General features: G+C 54.5%; 1 protein-coding gene across 1 annotated transcript in view; it reads left to right on the forward strand.

Moving 5' to 3' along the window:
- Positions 1-16,216, forward strand: part of ACOT11 (acyl-CoA thioesterase 11) — a 47,535-nt gene that overhangs the window by 29,757 nt on the left and 1,562 nt on the right. Inside the window, exons 4-15 of the mRNA XM_057711872.1 lie at positions 1,040-1,100; positions 2,120-2,218; positions 2,682-2,817; positions 4,769-4,925; positions 6,121-6,240; positions 7,594-7,738; positions 9,141-9,200; positions 10,590-10,652; positions 10,989-11,072; positions 12,449-12,582; positions 14,546-14,677; positions 15,359-15,485. Coding sequence (XP_057567855.1) covers positions 1,040-1,100; positions 2,120-2,218; positions 2,682-2,817; positions 4,769-4,925; positions 6,121-6,240; positions 7,594-7,738; positions 9,141-9,200; positions 10,590-10,652; positions 10,989-11,072; positions 12,449-12,582; positions 14,546-14,677; positions 15,359-15,485 — 1,318 coding nt within the window. The remainder of the gene's footprint in view (positions 1-1,039; positions 1,101-2,119; positions 2,219-2,681; positions 2,818-4,768; positions 4,926-6,120; positions 6,241-7,593; positions 7,739-9,140; positions 9,201-10,589; positions 10,653-10,988; positions 11,073-12,448; positions 12,583-14,545; positions 14,678-15,358; positions 15,486-16,216) is intronic.

The following is a 16,216-nucleotide window of genomic DNA, read 5'->3' on the forward strand; positions in this document are numbered from 1 at the left end:
GGAGAGAGGAGGGCTAGGGTGGTTAATAGAATCAGTCTAGAATCCCAGCTCTGTCTATCTTTAGCTGGGTGATCTTAGGCAAATAACTTACCCTCTCTGATGCTCAGTCACCCCCAAACCTACCTACCTGCCAAACTTGTTCTGAGGTTCAAATGAGGCCACACATAGTACCTGGCACAGAGTAGGTATCCTTTAAATGTTTTCATTTCCCTTCCTATCCTTTGTTTGTTTGTTTGTTTTAATATTTATTTATTTATTTATTTGGTTGCACTGGGTCTTAGTTGCAGCAGGTGGGCTCCTTGGTGGTGGCTCGCAGGCTCCTTAATAGTGGCACACAGCCTGCTTAGTTGTGGCATGTGAACTCTTAGTTGCGGCATGCATGTGGGATCTAGCTCCCTGACCAGGGAGTGAATGCGGGCCCCCTGCATTGGGAGCACGGAGTCTTATCCACTGCACCACCAGGGAAGTCCCCCTACCCTTTGTTTATAGCATCTTGTGCTTAGTAGGCATTCCATAATTGTGGAATTCATGAATCCATTAGGCCACTATTCATGGCTCACCTTGTGCCATGTGCAGGGCCTTGAAGGTTCAATGGTGAGTAAAACAGACATGATCCTTGCCCCAGCAGAGCTTAAGGATTGTGGGGGAGACGGGTCAATCTGTTGGAAGACGTGTTCGGAGGGTGACCCTTATGGGGCTCCAGGAGGGTGGAGAGGGCTTTCCTTAGGAGGGGCTGTTGAGCTGAGAGCAGAGAGAAGCTTGAGCATTCACTGGACAAGGGGGAGCAGGGGAGGGGGGAGATGAGTGACCTCATGCCACTTCTCTTGCCCAGCTTCCCCACCTGTAGACTGCGGTGCTAAACAGCACCATCTTGCCAGCTTGCTTTGAGGACTGGGTGACATCGCAGATGTGAATACGCTCTGTACGCCGTGACGTCCTCCTGCCAGATCCTCTCAGTAGAGGCCCCACGAGTATCTGAGGCCCCTGTTCTCTCCCTCTGCCCCCCCAAAAGGCTTACCTCCTGCTTTTCTCTCCTCAGTGTTGGACACGTGGTGAATATCAAGGCTAAGGTGAACCGGGCCTTCAACTCCAGCATGGAGGTGAGCGTGGGGGTGGGTGGGTTTTCTACCTTCCTCTCCATTCTCAGCCTGCAGCCCAGGCACACTCACACTCACACTCACAGCACCCTGCTTGAGGCCGCAGAGCTCTGGAACCGTTGGCAGGGTTGGGAGGATCCTAGGGGTCTAACTGTCCAATATGCGTAACACAGGAGGGAAAACTGCGGCCGGGGAGGGGCAGGGGTTGGCCCCAAGTCACCAAGCCACATAGATTCCAGTGTGGGCCTTGACTTCCAGCCTCCTGGGTCTTCACACCTAGTTTCAGACCCTCTCTTCAGCTGCCCGGTGGTCTCAGGAGTACAGGGAAGACAGCCGCTGTGCCTGACCCTGAAGGCAGTGGGCTGGAGCAGGGAGGCCGCTGGACTTTGTCCATTAGCTTACCTCCTACAGCCTCTGTCTCCACATCTGTAAAATGGAAACATGATTCCTATGCTGCAGGGCTGTTGGAAGTTTAATGGGAGGATTCTTTGGTGATGCACAGGGCTCTGTGGCTCAGGAGAAAGGCCTCTATTTCTCACTTATGGACATCAGGCCCAGGCAACTTCACCCAGCTGGGCCAGGGGTTACTGAGGGACCACTGAGGCTGGGGAAGCAGAGTCCTGACTGTACCTCTGGGTACCCCATAAATGCTCAAGAGTCCCCTAGGGACCCCCAAGGTGTCTCTTCTTCCAATTTAGCCGACACTTAACTTCAAGCCCTTTCATAACACGGCCTCATTTTTGTCTCTCAATAACACTGTGAGGGTAGGTACAATCATTCCCATTTTACAGATGAGGAAACTGAGGCCCAGAGAAAGGACGTGACTTGCTCAAGGTTTCCCAGGGAGCCAGGGGCAGAATCAGAACCTACCCCAGGTCTCTAGCCCCCTGAACTTGGTAGGTGATACAGAAATACCAGAGGCCAGGCCTGGGGTGGGACTTGCTCTCTCCAGCTGCAGGGCCTCGGGTTGGTGAGCTCTATTTCCTCCCTCCTCCCTCGTCCACCTTGCTCTTCCTCTCCAGGTGGGCATCCAGGTGGTCTCCGAGGACCTGTGCTCTGAGAAGCAGTGGAGCGTGTGCAAAGCCTTGGCCACCTTTGTGGCCCACCGGGAGTTCTCCAAGGTAGGTGGCTGCACCTGACCACCCGATGCTGCCGGACCACCTGCCTGCCTGTCCAGGCGGTGATTCTGGGAGTTGGTGGAGGGGTAGCGGTGGGGGTGCAGCAGGCAATCCCCAGAAGAAGGCCCGCCGCACACTGTGACTGAACCGCAGGCGCCTCCCCACTCTGCTTTCCCCACCGGTCCCCGTGCACCCCACACCAGGATCCTCCAGGTCTCTCCGCTGCCTTCCATGTCCCGCGTCAGCACCCCCCATCCACAGTGCCTTTGCCCAAGAATGGGGACGGGGACACTGGAGGATGAAAATGATGTTATTAGTCAACGCGGAGATGGAAGATGGGGACAAAGAGGGGACAACGCTTGTAACCATCCAGCCGCCCAGGCGTGAGATGGCTGCTGGGGGGACAGACCCTGTGCTATTTCAGGGAACGTGTCCTGAGCGCTCCCCACTCCACCCCCTGCCGCAGGCGAAGCTGAAGCAGATCACGCCGCGGACGGAGGAGGAGAAGACGGAACACAGCGTGGCGGCTGAGCGCCGGCGCATGCGGCTGGTCTACGCGGATACCATCAAGGACCTCCTGGCCAACTGTGCCATTCAGGATGGTGAGCGCCATGAGTGGGGAGGGCAGCACGTGTCCTGCATGCCCCCCCGTCCTGAGCCCCACTAGGCAGAGGGAGGAAGGGGGTCTCCTTGGGATGTCCACCCACTGGGGGCCTCAGGCCTGGATGGCCCTCTTGCCTCAAGGTCCCCTCGGGGAAAAGAGAACGTTTGGACCTCTCACCCAGCTCCCAGGAGCCATAAAGATGGAATGGAAAACCCTCTGTCATCCATTAAATACATTTGGGTCTCTAGGAGTCAAGGTATATGGGAAGGTATAGTTGAGCTTGACCTTGAAGACCCTAAGACTTTTAAAAAACATATAGATGGGACTTCCTAGGTGGCACAGTGGTTAAGAATCCGCCTGCCAAAGCAGGAGACATGGGTTTGATCCCTGTTCCAGGAAGATGCCACATGCTGTGGAGCAACTAAGCCCATGTACCACAACTACTGAGCCTGTACTTTAGAGCCCATGAGTCACAACTATTGAGCCCCTGTGCCGCAGCTACTGAAGCCCATGTGCCTAGAGCCTGTGCTCCTCAACAAGAGAAGCCACCACAATGAGGAGCTTGCACACCACAATGAAGAGTAGCCCCAACTCGCCACAACTAGAGAAAGCCCATGTACAGCAACAAAGACCCAACACAGCCAATAAATAAATAAATAAATTTATATGTATTAAAAAAAGCATATAGATGGGTAGCTAGCTAGGTAAGTAGGTAGGTAGATAGAGATAGAATAAAAAGCAAGACTATCTCCTACCCCAGAACCCAGGCCCCTCCAGAGGCAGCTACTATTAGTCACTTTGGGGCATCTTTCCAGAAGTATTCCCTGCATATTTAAGCATACTACCTATCATTTTGCTCTCTCTTTTTACCCAAAAGGGCCTTTCCCCTTAAAAGCATAGCTTGGAGATTGTTCTGCGCCAGCACACAAAAGATCTGCTTTGGTTTATTTATTTATTTATTTGGTTGCACTGGGTCTTAGTTGTGGCATGTGTGCTCCTCAATTGTGGCTTGTGAACTCTTAGTTGCAGCATGCATGTAGGATCTAGTTCCCTGACCAGGGATCGAACCCAGGACCCCTGCATTGGGAGTGCAGAGTCTTAACCACTGTACCACCAGGGAAGTCCCCAGAGATCTACTTTGGACTGGGAGGATTTTGACAGGTGGAGAGATGAGGCAGGGTTTTTCTGACAGAGGGCACAGGGTAGGCAAAGGCCTAGAGGGGTGACCTTGGTTTTGTTCACTGGTCTCTAGAACATTAGAATGCAGAGTCTTCCTTGAAGCCTAAAGGAGGCAATTTTAGGACCAACCAAGGGTAGTTGAGCTGCCCAGAGTGGAGGGAGAGCAGGAGGCAGTAGTGAACCCCAGTGAAGGCAGTGAGCTGTGCTCTGAATTCCATGTGCCCTACTTATGCTGGGCCCGGAGGCCATGACTGGGCAGGCCCAGCTCTTCCTACTGTCGTCAAGGCCCCTTGGAACCATCCATCCCCCTGCAGCTCCTGTAGATCCCTCCTGTCTTGACAGCCCTTCTATCCAAGGGTCCATCCAAATGCCTTAGCCTGGCATCCAGGCCCTTGGCTGACCAGTCAGCCTCCTCCGGTGCTGCCCCTTCACTTGCCCTCGGCTCCCACTAAGCCAAGGCCTTGTTGCTGCCTGTGACCGTCCTGCCTGTCCGGTCTCCAGAACTTGCCTCAAGCCTTCAATGCCCCTCCTCCCTGCCTGTGATATCTCTGAGCAGCCTGTAAGCAAAGCAGAACGCCTCTTTCACAGGCCTTCCCTGACAAGCTCTCTCTCCCTGGGAGACGGGAGATGCGTGGCACCTCTTTGGTGCTGAGTAAATGAAAGAATCTGTGTGGGGTGGCGTGGTGGGGGTGGGGGTCCTGGGCTGCCCATGGGGAGGGTCTGCCCTTGGGAATCTTCTCACCTCCCTCCCTCTGCCCCTCCCTGGTCAGATCTGGAGAGTAGAGACTGTAGCCGCATGGTTCCAGCCGAGAAGACCCGGGTGGAGAGTGTGGAGCTGGTCCTGCCCCCCCATGCCAATCACCAGGGCAATACCTTTGGGGGCCAGATCATGGCCTGGATGGAGAACGTGGCCACCATTGCAGCCAGGTGAGGGCAGTGCCCTGCCTGTGCCTCCCCTCCTTTCTCCTCCTCCTTCCCTCGACCAGCATCCTCTGGGGGAGACATCTCAGGTTGGTGTTGGCATTCAAGGCTTTAGAAGCTTGGCTGTTCTTTCAGGGTGACCAGGGGCCTTCAGACCCAGAGAGCCAGAGAGGAATGCTATTCTGTGAGCTCCCCATCCCCTCTGTGGTTCCCATCACGGCACGGGAAAGGCCGAGCCCCTCAGCTGGCACCGAGCCCTCCCCTTGCCCTGGCCCTGCCCACTGGCGTCCTGGATCTCACACTTCTTGCACATCAAGCCATGTGCCTTTCCCTTTCCCACTTGCCATGCTTGCAGCCCCTGCCTTCACTCCTGGCTGACTTTCCTCCATGCCAACCCCACTGTGCTTTGTCTGCTAAAATCCTGCCCACCTCTTCCACCAAGCCTCTTTGTCTGTTCCCTTCTCCCTAGAGGTGGACATGATGCCTTCCTTCTTCTGTAACCTCTATGCCTATCCGGGGCTTGTTCTGCTCCAAGTATCAGGGCTTTCTTTATAGTTATGATAACTGACATTTGCTAACTGACACTCTCATACCTCCATGACTTTGTACTTGCTGTTCACTCTGCCATGAATGCCCTCCTCAACCCACGTGGTCCTCAGTCAGGCAAATTCTTCCTCGCCCTTTAGAGTCCAGTGCTAATGGCGCCTCCTGTGTTCAATCTGTGGAAATAGTCCATAAGCAATGCCATTATGGGCAGCCCAGGCTCTGAATGTTATAAGATCTCAGAGGCGGGTCAGAGTGTGGATAGTCAGGGAAGGCTTCCTGGAGGTGGAGCACTTCAACTGGGCCTTGAATGACAAGTAGCTTTGGGTAAGGGGAGGGCTTCCAGGTAGCAGGAACAGCAGGTGCTAGGGTATAAAAGTTAGAAGGAAAAGGTTTATAGCAAGCCCTGCCCTTTCTTCTGTCACCTCAAGTTCAGCTTTTTTTCCCAGTTACACATGTAGACCTCATATTCTAAGCTATGAGATGGGACTTTAGTTCTCTTCCTCTGGGCAGAGCTGTCACTGGGTTGGGTGGGAGTGGGTGCAGGTGGGTCTGGGCTGGGTCTGGGCATGGGGGCAGCAGGAGAAGGCTGGCCTGAGCCAGTGGCTGAAGCACTGGAGGCATTTGTCCTGTCCGCCTGACCCCCCGCCTCCTCCAGCCGGCTGTGCCATGCCCACCCTACACTGAAGGCCATTGAGATGTTCCACTTCCGGGGCCCATCCCAGGTTGGGGACCGCCTGGTGCTCAAAGCCATCGTGAACAACGCCTTCAAGCACAGGTGAGGGTTGGGGATGGGCAAGAAGGGGCCTCCTGGGGTTGAGGGCTCTTCCTGACCTAAGAAGGGACCGTACTGCAAAACTGCAGGAACTGTTTCCCCTGTAGATGAAGTCTGTGAGATCTGAACTCTGCCTGGCTGCTGGGTCCCTTCACCATCACCAAGATCCAACTCTGATGTTCCTCCTCTGGGCTTTCCAGCCCTGTGTCTGCCGCCGTTACAGTTCATACCATATGCTCGGTGTGTCTCTGTCTCTCTCCCTGGCTTCTGCCTCTGGTCCTGCCAAACTGTGGGTGCTCAGGTCACAGGGCCACCTCTTGTCAGTGTTCCCTTGTTTATCAAACCCTTTCCCACCCTTTTCCTAAAACAGCGGTTAGTTCCCAGAGCCCTCACCTTTGGAATGAATTCTGATACTCACATGAAAGGCTTTTTGGTGACTTCAAAGTTTTGGTGATTTTCAGTGATAGTGTAGTTGTTCAAAGTGAGGGATCTGGAGCCAGGCTGCGTGGTTCACGTCTTACCAGCTGTGTGACTACCTCTAGTTGTGAGGATTCGGTGAGGAGTTACTCGTAGCATACCAGAGAAAACGTTCAGTGAAGGTCAGCCATTGCTGCTGCTTATTATTATTTTTAAAATTATTATTATTATTTTACTATTCACAGTCTGACAGCACACATTCTGCTGTCGTGCAGGGGAAGAGCCCTTGAACTAGGAGCCGCGAGGCCTGGCTTCTGGTGCAGATTCTCCTCCTGACTGTTGTGTGACCTTGGGCAAGTTAGTGCCCTGTGCTGGGTCTTGATTTCCCCATCTGCATAATGTCCGCATTCTGGGATTGTAGACCTTGCTAAGTGAGGGGGCATGGAGGTGGCTGCTATTTTATAATTCATAAAGACCGTCGGAGATACAGAAACAGCAGCAACTGAGCTGTCGGGAGCACGGCTGCGGCTGTTAGAGTGCTGGTGAGTATGTGTATAATGAATGTTTTCTCTAATTAGGCTCTGCCCCTCCACCTCCTTTCTTAAGTCTTTCCATAACCCTTTGAGGCTTATATGACGTATCTTATGTAGACGTCCGTGGCCCCATCCCCTCGCTGTTAGCCCACGAGGACTGGACGGGACAGCTTTATTCATTTCTGTGACCCCAGGGACGAGCATGGGGCCAGGGCTGCAGCAGGCGCTCTGTGAACCTTGTTGAAAGGGAACAGTTCTGGGCTTGCTGCCCATGGGACGCTGATCTGGGCTGCAGGAGGAACTGCAGGAGTACGTGTGTTCGTCCGTGCACGTGTGCGTGTGTGTTGGGGAGGCGGTGGCCTCCGGAAGGTCTGTCCCGCTGAGACCCGCCCTCCGTCCCCCTCAGCATGGAGGTGGGCGTGTGTGTGGAGGCCTACCGCCAGGAGACGGAGACCCAGCGGCGGCACATCAACAGCGCCTTCATGACCTTTGTGGTCCTGGATGCGGACGACCAGCCTCAGATGCTGCCCTGGGTTCGGCCCCAGCCTGGGGTGAGTGCCCCACTCCCAGCCCCCTCCCTCTCTGCCCAGGGGCGATGGGACTGGGGAGCGTGGACCCAGCTCTGTCCTTCTGCTGGGACACAGCCAGCCCTGCGTGCCCAGGTGTGACCCCGCCCCGGGACGCCCCTTGTGCAGGGAAGGCACCCTGTGCTTCCTGGAAGAACTCAGACCATGCACTGGGCGTTAGTGGGCTATTCATGAGCCTTCAGACCTGTAAGAGCACTGGCTTTGGGGTCAGATGTGGGTTGGAACCCCATCTTGGCCATGTTCTAGCAGGGGCCGTCTGTGAAGAGGGCGTATCTGCAGTCCCTGCGCCTGGCTGAGTAAGCGGTGACTGCTCTGATGGTGGTGACAGGGGAGCAAGGAGTGTAGGGAGGAGAGTCAGGGACCTGGGTTCAAAGCTGGCCCTAAAAAAGGTTCCCTCATGCCTCCTGTGGGCCAGGCTCAGGCTTGCTTCTGGGGGGCCAGGGAGCGACCTTGGAGAGGTTGCCCCTTCTCTCCAGGAAGGTCCCACGCCCTGCCCACCCACCTCACAAGGCCGAGCATGGGCTGTGAAAATCCTTGCTCCAGAGCTGGGTTGGGCATCAAGATGGGTGTTGGGCGGAGGAGCAGGGAGCCTGGCAGATGGTGGGACAGTGGGCAGTCCACGAGGTCCTTTCAGGCCTTTGCCACTTAATGTTCATCAGCGAGGAGACGTTAGAAGTAGTGGTTCAGTGGGTGGGCTCTGGGTCGGCCCATCTGGGTGCTGTTCCTGGTCCCACTCCTTAGCCCTGGGACCTTGGGTGAACAACTTAGCTTTTCCATGCCTCAGTTTCCTCCTCTGTAAAATGGGGATAGTACTGGGAGTTCCCTGGTTGCCTAGTGGTTAGGATTCTGGGCTTTCACTGCTGTGGCCTGGTTTCAACCCCTGGTCGGGGAACTGAGATCCCACAAGATGCATGGTACAACAAATAAAATAAAATAAGATAAAACAAAATAAAAAAAACTGGGGATAGTACTAGTGCCAGCCTCAGAGGGTTGCCATAATGCTTAGGTGAGGTTTTGCATGGAAAACACTTCAGAAGTGTGCCTGCCCATAGCAAGTGCTCAATAAATGTGGGTTCTTAGCATTCTAAGTGCCCTTTGGGGATCCCCTTTTATGAAGGAAGGAGCAAGTCCAGTGAGAGCAGGTGGGGTTCGCAAAGTCACTCAGGGAGCCTGAGGGGAAGCTGGGGGTGGAGCTCAGTGACCGGCATGGTCCTGTCCAGGCCGCCCCAATGAGATCTGAACTTCACATTAGGGTTTCAGGGAGGGTCTCCTTGGGCCCTCTGGGGAAAGGGGCAGGTAGTAATGGGGGCGGGGGCAAGCTGGTGGTCCCACCCCCACCACAGTCTGCCTCTGCTCCTCTCCCCAGGATGGCGAGCGGCGGTACCGGGAGGCCAGTGCCAGGAAGAAGATCCGCCTGGACAGGCAAGTGGGGGCAGGTGGTGGGAGGAGGACACGGCTTCAGGGCTGTCCCTATCTGCTCTGTGGCCCTGAGAACTTGCGTTTCTTCAGTGCTGCCCCTGGGCTGAGCCTTTACATCCAGGCAGCCTCTGGTCTTGGCCTCATGACACATTAGTCTTACTGGCCCATTGTACAGGTGAGGACACTGAGGACAGAGGGATTAGGTGGCCATGGGCACACAGATAGGAATGATGGGCAGAAGGAGAATGTGAACCTGGCTGGATGTGGCCAGTTTAAAATCTTGTGTTCCTCCCATTGATTCCGATGCTTGTTTGGCAGATGAAGAAAGAAAGAAGATGTGGCATATATATACAATGGAATATTACTCAGCCATAAAAAGGAATGAGATGGAGCTATATGTAATGAGGTGGATAGACCTAGAGTCTGTCTTACAGAGTGAAGTAAGTCAGAAAGAGAAAGACAAATATTGTATGCTAACTCATATATACGGAATCTAAAAATGGTACTGATGAACTCAGTGACAAGACAAGAACAAGGATGCAGATGCAGAGAATGGACTGGAGAACTCGAGGTTTGGGGGGGTGGGGGGTGAAGGGGAAGCTGAGACGAAGTGAGAGAGTAGCATAGACATATATATACTACCAACTGTAAAATAGATAGCCAGTGGGAATTTGCTGTATAACAAAGGGAGTTCAACTCAAAGATGGATGATGCCTTAGAGGACTGGGACGGGGAGGGTGGGGGGGAGTCGAGGGAGGGAGGGAATATGGGGATATGTGTATAAAAACAGATGATTGAACTTGGTGTACCTCAAAAAAATAATAAATAAATAAAATGAAAAAAAAATAAATGAAAGCAACTTATTTAAAAAAGAAAGAAAGAAAGAAAGGCTTTGAGAGGAGATGCAATTGCTTAAGATGCAAATCTAGGTTTGAATGTCTCTGCTGTGAAAGCACTTTACAAACTCGAAAGGGCTGTAAACGCACCAAGGTTCATCACTGATGTTAACAGGAAAAATGTATGTGGAGGGTTACCATATGCCAAGCACTGTTCTCGTGATGACATCATGAGGAGGCAGGTGTGACTACTGATCCCATTTTACAGCTGAGCACACTGAGGCATAAGGGTGAAGTTGCTTTAGCCAGAATAAAGTCGCTCAGCAGGGGTATGGGGGTCTGCACTTTTCCCCCGGCCCGTCCCCGCCTCTGACTGAGTGTATATGTCCTCAGCTGCTGTTTTCTGTGTGCCCATCCAGTCTCCCTGGCCAGACAGGAGTCTCTCCCACCCCACTGGGCTGAGCACAGGGCCTGGCACACACTAAGCCTGCAGTGAAATCTGTTGAAAGAGATGGGCTCCCAAGGGACCAAGGTTGTCTTCTTCCCTCTCTCCCAGGAAGTACATCGTGTCCTGCAAGCAGGCGGAGATGCCCCTCTCTGTCCCCTGGGACCCTAGTAACCAGGTAAGTCTTTCTGCTCTGAGTGGACAGTCCTCAGGCCCGTTGGGGTCCCCCGAGTCTCCCCTCTTTTGAGTGGGTTTGGAGGTAGGCCTGGAGGGGACAGGATACTGCTGCCACAAGACTGGCACAGGTAGCCAAGGGCTTTCCTGTGTCCCCTTGCTTGGCAGGAGGGAGCTGGGGCCCCAAGAGGAGGAAGAGTCTGGCCAAGCCTGGGCCTCCTTTCCCAAAGCCCAGGGCTCCTTCCTTCCCGTCCAGTTTCCTCTTCCCGCCCTAGCGTGGCCCTGGCATGGAGCCCCCAAGGAAGCTGGAAGATGAGGCTTCTCTGTGTGCTCTGTCCAGGTGTACCTGAGCTACAACAATGTCTCCTCTCTGAAGATGCTCGTGGCCAAGGACAACTGGGTGCTGTCCTCAGAGAACAACCAGGTAGCTGACCCTACCCTCCCAGCTTTCCTTCCTCCTCTGAGCAACGAGAAGTGGCTGTGAGCCACAAAAACCTTCTCAAACCACTCAAGTCAAAGGGGGATTCCCTAAAAGGAACTGGATGAGGTCATGAAACCAACCCAGTTATAGAAGCATATCTGCCCCCCCAGGGCCTGGAGTGGGTGTCCCCCACTCCAGATCCTCTCCCACCCACCCACCTTCTGGCCTCCATCTCATCCTGCCCCGCTGCTTCCTCCCTCTCTCTGCTCCTTCTACGGAGAGGCGCTGCCAGGTTGGGGGCCGGGGGCAAGCGCAGGCTGAGGGAGGACTTGAGCTCTGCCACTTTTGCCTGTTTCCCCACAGTGACTTTAGGGGGCTGGATGGGCACCTGGTTCTGAGGATCCCTTCTGTTGTTGCGTCAGTCATTGCTTTTTTAAAAAAATTAATTAATTTATTGGCTGCGTTGGGTCTTTGTTGTTGCGTGCGGGCTTTCTGTAGCTGCAGAGAGCTGGGGCTACTCTTTCTTGCGGTGCACGGGCTTCTCATTGTGGGGCTTCTCTTGTTGCACAGCATGGGCTCTAGGCTCACAGGCTTCAGTAGTTGTGGCTTGCGGGCTTGAGAGTGCAGGTTCAGTAATTGTGGTACACAGGCTTAGTTGCTCCGTGACATGTGGGATCTTCCCCGACCAGGGCTCTCACCCGTGTCTCCTGCATTAGTAGGTGGATTCTTAACCACTGTGCCACCAGGGAAGCCCAATCACTGCTTCTTTATCTTCTCCTTTTTAAAAAATTTTTCCAAGTTTAAAAAATTGAGGTATAATTTACGTATAGTAAAATTTCACCCTTTTAGTGTATAATTCCACTAGTTTGGAAAGCACATAAAGTTCCATAATCACAGCCGTAATCAAGATACAGAACATTTCCATAATCTCCCCCCAATTTTCTCATTCTCCATTGTGGTCAAGCCTCTTTCCACCCCCAACCCCAGGAAACCACAAATCAGTTTTCCGTCCCTTTAGTTTTGTCTATTTGAGAATGTCCAATGCAGGGAATCATAGAGTATATAACCTTTGAATTGAACTTCTTCCCCTTGGCACAGTGCATTCACTCGTGTTGAGTGCTTGTTTGAGTTTGTTCCATTTCATAGTGAGTACCATTCCATCCTGTGCTTACCCATGCAGTCACTGCTGCTTCAGATACCTTCCTGTCCACTTGTGCCAAATCTCCCGTTTTCACGGGGATGTGACTGAGGCTCAGAAAGATTGAGTCGCTTGTTCACCATGACAGAGCAATCAGTGGCAGCCCTGAACTTCCAGCCTCGGTCCCCAGCATAGGCCGAGGAGGAGGCACAGGAACGAGGCTGCCCTCCGTCCCACGCAGGTCCGCCTGTACACTCTAGAGGAGGACAAGTTCCTCTCCTTCCGCATGGAGATGCTGGTGCACGTGGATGCATCCCAGGCCTTCCTGCTGCTCTCAGACCTCCGTCGGAGGTCGGAGTGGGACAAGCACTACCGGTGAGGGCGGGGTCACCAGGAGGGGGTGGGGTGGGGAGTGGAGGGGTGGGGTGGGGTGGGGAGGGGTGGGGGGGGTGGGCCCTCAGGTGTCTCCTCCTGCTGAGCCATCCCCCACTGTGATCTGCTTCTGCTGGCCTTTATCAGGGAGGGTGGGGGGATCCTGTGGTTATGTGTGAGATGAGTGTCAAAGTCAAGGGTATTCCAAGCCCTCAGGGAAGGGACTGAGCCTGGAATTGGAGTTGGAGGCTGGGGTTTAAGTCTTGTTCCTGGCCTAACTAACTGTGACCATGGGCAAGTCGAGTCCTTTCTGGGCCTCAGTTTCCCTCCTCTTAAAATGGGTACTTGAGGTGTGAGTTGTGGATTTGCGCCCAGGGGTAGATCAGTGATTTTCAAACCGTGTTCTGTGGAGCTCTGCCTTCCCAGAGGGGGCTCAGGGACGGCTTGAGCTGGTGGTTGGAAGTGAAAGGGGTGGGTGGGAACCCCTTCCAGACTTGGGGTAACCAGAGAATGGCCAATTTGCTGAATTTACCAAGTTTGCCAGTTCTTCTCATGGAGATGTACATGAATGTGTTATTTTTAATGTAGTGAGTTACTGAGTATGAATGTTATTCCTATGAATAAATTTGTTCCCCAAATTTACTGATTCTCCCTATGAATATTTTCTTAGGAAAATAGCCACAATTTCAGTGTTTAACATGGGAATGTTAAAGTTGAAGCCAGTATTTTTTTCAAATCCCTTTCAAGTCATTTTGTTATGCCAACGCCCTCCTTTGGGGGGTCTTTGATCATTTCTCCGATGGCTTACTAAGAGGAGCCTGTATTCCTGAGTGTACCCACAGGGAGGACCTGTGTATTTGGACATTTGGTGAGTTGGTATTTGACAAATTGGCCTTCTACCTACCCCCGTCTCTCTTCATCAAAGCAGGCCTGCTTGTAGCTGTTCATACAGGAGCTTTCTGCTTAAGGTTTCTTTCCAAAAAGGGCTGTGTTGCTTTAAAAAGCCCTGGTCTAGGTGGCCCCAGGCCTGCTGGCCATGCCATCCGGGAAGCCTGAGAGGTGATTTGGTGGTGGATGTTGGTGGGAGGGGGTTGGGCATGTGGTAGGAAGGCCTCTTGGAGGAGGCGAGCTGGCATGGGCCTTGAAGGCCTGATCAGTTCTTGATGATTGATGGGACTGGGGGTAGTGTCCTGAGGGGAAGGGAGGCCCTAGCAGCCTCCTGCCACTCTGCCCACAGCTGTCCTGTTCCTGAGGCAGATTCCAGGGTGGGTGGGAAAGCAGGAAAAAGGTGGCGGGTCTGGACATGGTTGTGCACGTCTGTGTGGATGTCTGTGTGCGTGTGCGTGTTGGTGTAACCCTAGGTGTATCTACCTGGGCACGCGTGCTCAGTGTGCCCAGGCCTGAGGGGCACAGCTCTGGCACCCAACAGCCCAAGCACGTCCCAGACCTGCGGCCTTATTAGCTCTGTGGCCGTGGGTGAGTTATTTCTCTGAGTCTCAGCCCCCTCATCTATAAAACGGGGATACTAAGAGTACCAACTGCAGGCGCTGATGTGGAGTTCAATGAGATCGTACGCATAACGGTCTTAGACCAGTGCCTGGCACATGGTGGGCACTCACTGAATATTCAGTACAACTACTACATCTGCACACATCTGTGTAGGATATGTGCCTCTGCGCAGACGTGGACAGACACCCACAGTTCTGTGTGTGCCCTGGTGGGTGTCCCCCTATGTGTCTGTGCACACGTGCGGGCGTGTGTGTGCATTTGCTCGTTACGTGTCTGTGTGCCCGTGTGTGTGTGTTTATCTTGGCCAGGCTGTTGTGCCCTCCTGTGGTCCCTGCTGAGCCGTGTTGGGGGTGAAATGTCCCCCGAGTGTCTGCTCAGGGCAGCTGAAGCACGGGAGGGCCTGGGTCAGACCGGCTCTCACGCAGGAGCTGGTGTGACTCCCGTGGGTCCTGCACAGGAGCGTGGAGCTAGTGCAGCAGGTGGACGAGGATGACGCCATTTACCACATCATCAGCCCCGCCCTCGGCGGTGAGCCCAAGCCCCAGGACTTTGTGATCCTGGCCTCTCGGAGGAAGCCTTGGGACAACGGGTGCGTGCCTGCCCGCTGGGGTGGGAGGTGGGCGGGGCTCCCCTTCCTCCCTCGGGTGGGGACATCCGCTTAGAGTCAGCCCGCTGCTTCCTGTTGGCCTCAGGACCCCCGTGTGAAGGTGGCTGCTGTGATCTTACTGTGGGTGGAATGGAGGACGTGGGGACACACCACCCCTCTGGTCACTGATGCTCTAAAGCGGGGTGGTCTCTGTCCCTGGGGTGGTGAGGGGACCTTGGCCCGGGCCACGGACAGGCCAGTTCTCACACGGCCAACTCCTTGGCCTCCAGCCTCTGAAAGCCCCATGTTGGCCAAAGGGTGGCGAGGCTGCCAGCTGTGCCACAGTGAGGAGGCTGGAGAGACGGCACCACGTCTGCTAGAGCCAGGCAAAAAGATGAAGCCAAAAACCCCAAAGCGCAGCACTGCTTCCTGAGTGTCTGCAGGGGAGGGGCTTTTCCAAAGACTCCACAGGGCAGTCACGCTGGCTCCTGGCAAGTTCAGAGCTGCTAACCCACAGGCACTGCTCTTTCCAGCTTGGCCTGGAGTCAGGCTCTGCGTGCCTTAGACGCTGGTGAGGGCATCCGTGCAGAGGCAGGCTCCAGACTCTGGGTCGGTGCAGGAGGAGGGCCCTGGAATCAGGCTCTCATCCTCTCCTGCCCCCTCTGCACCCTTCCTCCATTCCAGGGACCCCTATGTCATTGCGATGAGGTCGGTTACGCTGCCCACGCACCTCGAGACCCCGGAGCACAGGCGTGGGGAGATCATCTGCTCAGGCTTCTGCTTCTGGCGCGAGGGGGACCAGTTGACCAAGGTGAGGCCTGGTGTCTCCTTTCGCCCTCCCACCCGGATTCACCCCAAAGCCATACTTGTGTCCAGAGCTCAGTGCTGTCCAGCTCAGCTAGTTCCAGACCCAGGCACCCCTGCCCACCAGCAGACTCTTCCAGCTCAGGGGAGCCTAGAAGGTCAGGAGCTGAAAACAAGCCTTCATTAAGACCTAAGTCCGAGGCCACTGCAGGGTCTTGGGAAAAGCACTGGACACAGAGGGCAGAAGGACTGGGTTCTAATCGAAAATTCTATCTCCTTATTTACTTATGTACCCCTTCTTGTCTAGGAAGGCTTTATGTGGCTCTCGGGGCCCATATAAAGGGGCAGGGCAGTCAGTGTCAGCGACATGATAGGCGAGGAGGCTGAGGGCGGGCGGGCTTGGGTACCCAGCAGCTCTCAGGGCCCTGAGACACCCCCCAGGCAGGGACGTGCATAGCGCTTGCTCACTTAATATGTCTAAACCGACGAGCTTCTCGGGGCAATCCCTGTGCTTATTCTAACTTTTGTGTGGCCCTAGGGCACCTTCACTTAAGAGGGATTCTGTGCTGGGCTCTGGAGACCTCGTCCTCCAGGGCCTCCCAGCTATCAGGGGAGACACGACGGTACAGTGTGTGGTGACAGAGGGAAGCCAGGGTTGTCAGCACATGGGTGGGGGGCGGTCAGGGGAGACCAGCTGGAGGAGGTCACACCCGCCAGTTAAGCAGTCTTCTAAGGCCC

Source organism: Hippopotamus amphibius, chromosome 1 (genome assembly GCF_030028045.1).
Source record: "Hippopotamus amphibius kiboko isolate mHipAmp2 chromosome 1, mHipAmp2.hap2, whole genome shotgun sequence".
Classification (NCBI taxonomy): Eukaryota; Metazoa; Chordata; class Mammalia; order Artiodactyla; family Hippopotamidae; genus Hippopotamus; species Hippopotamus amphibius.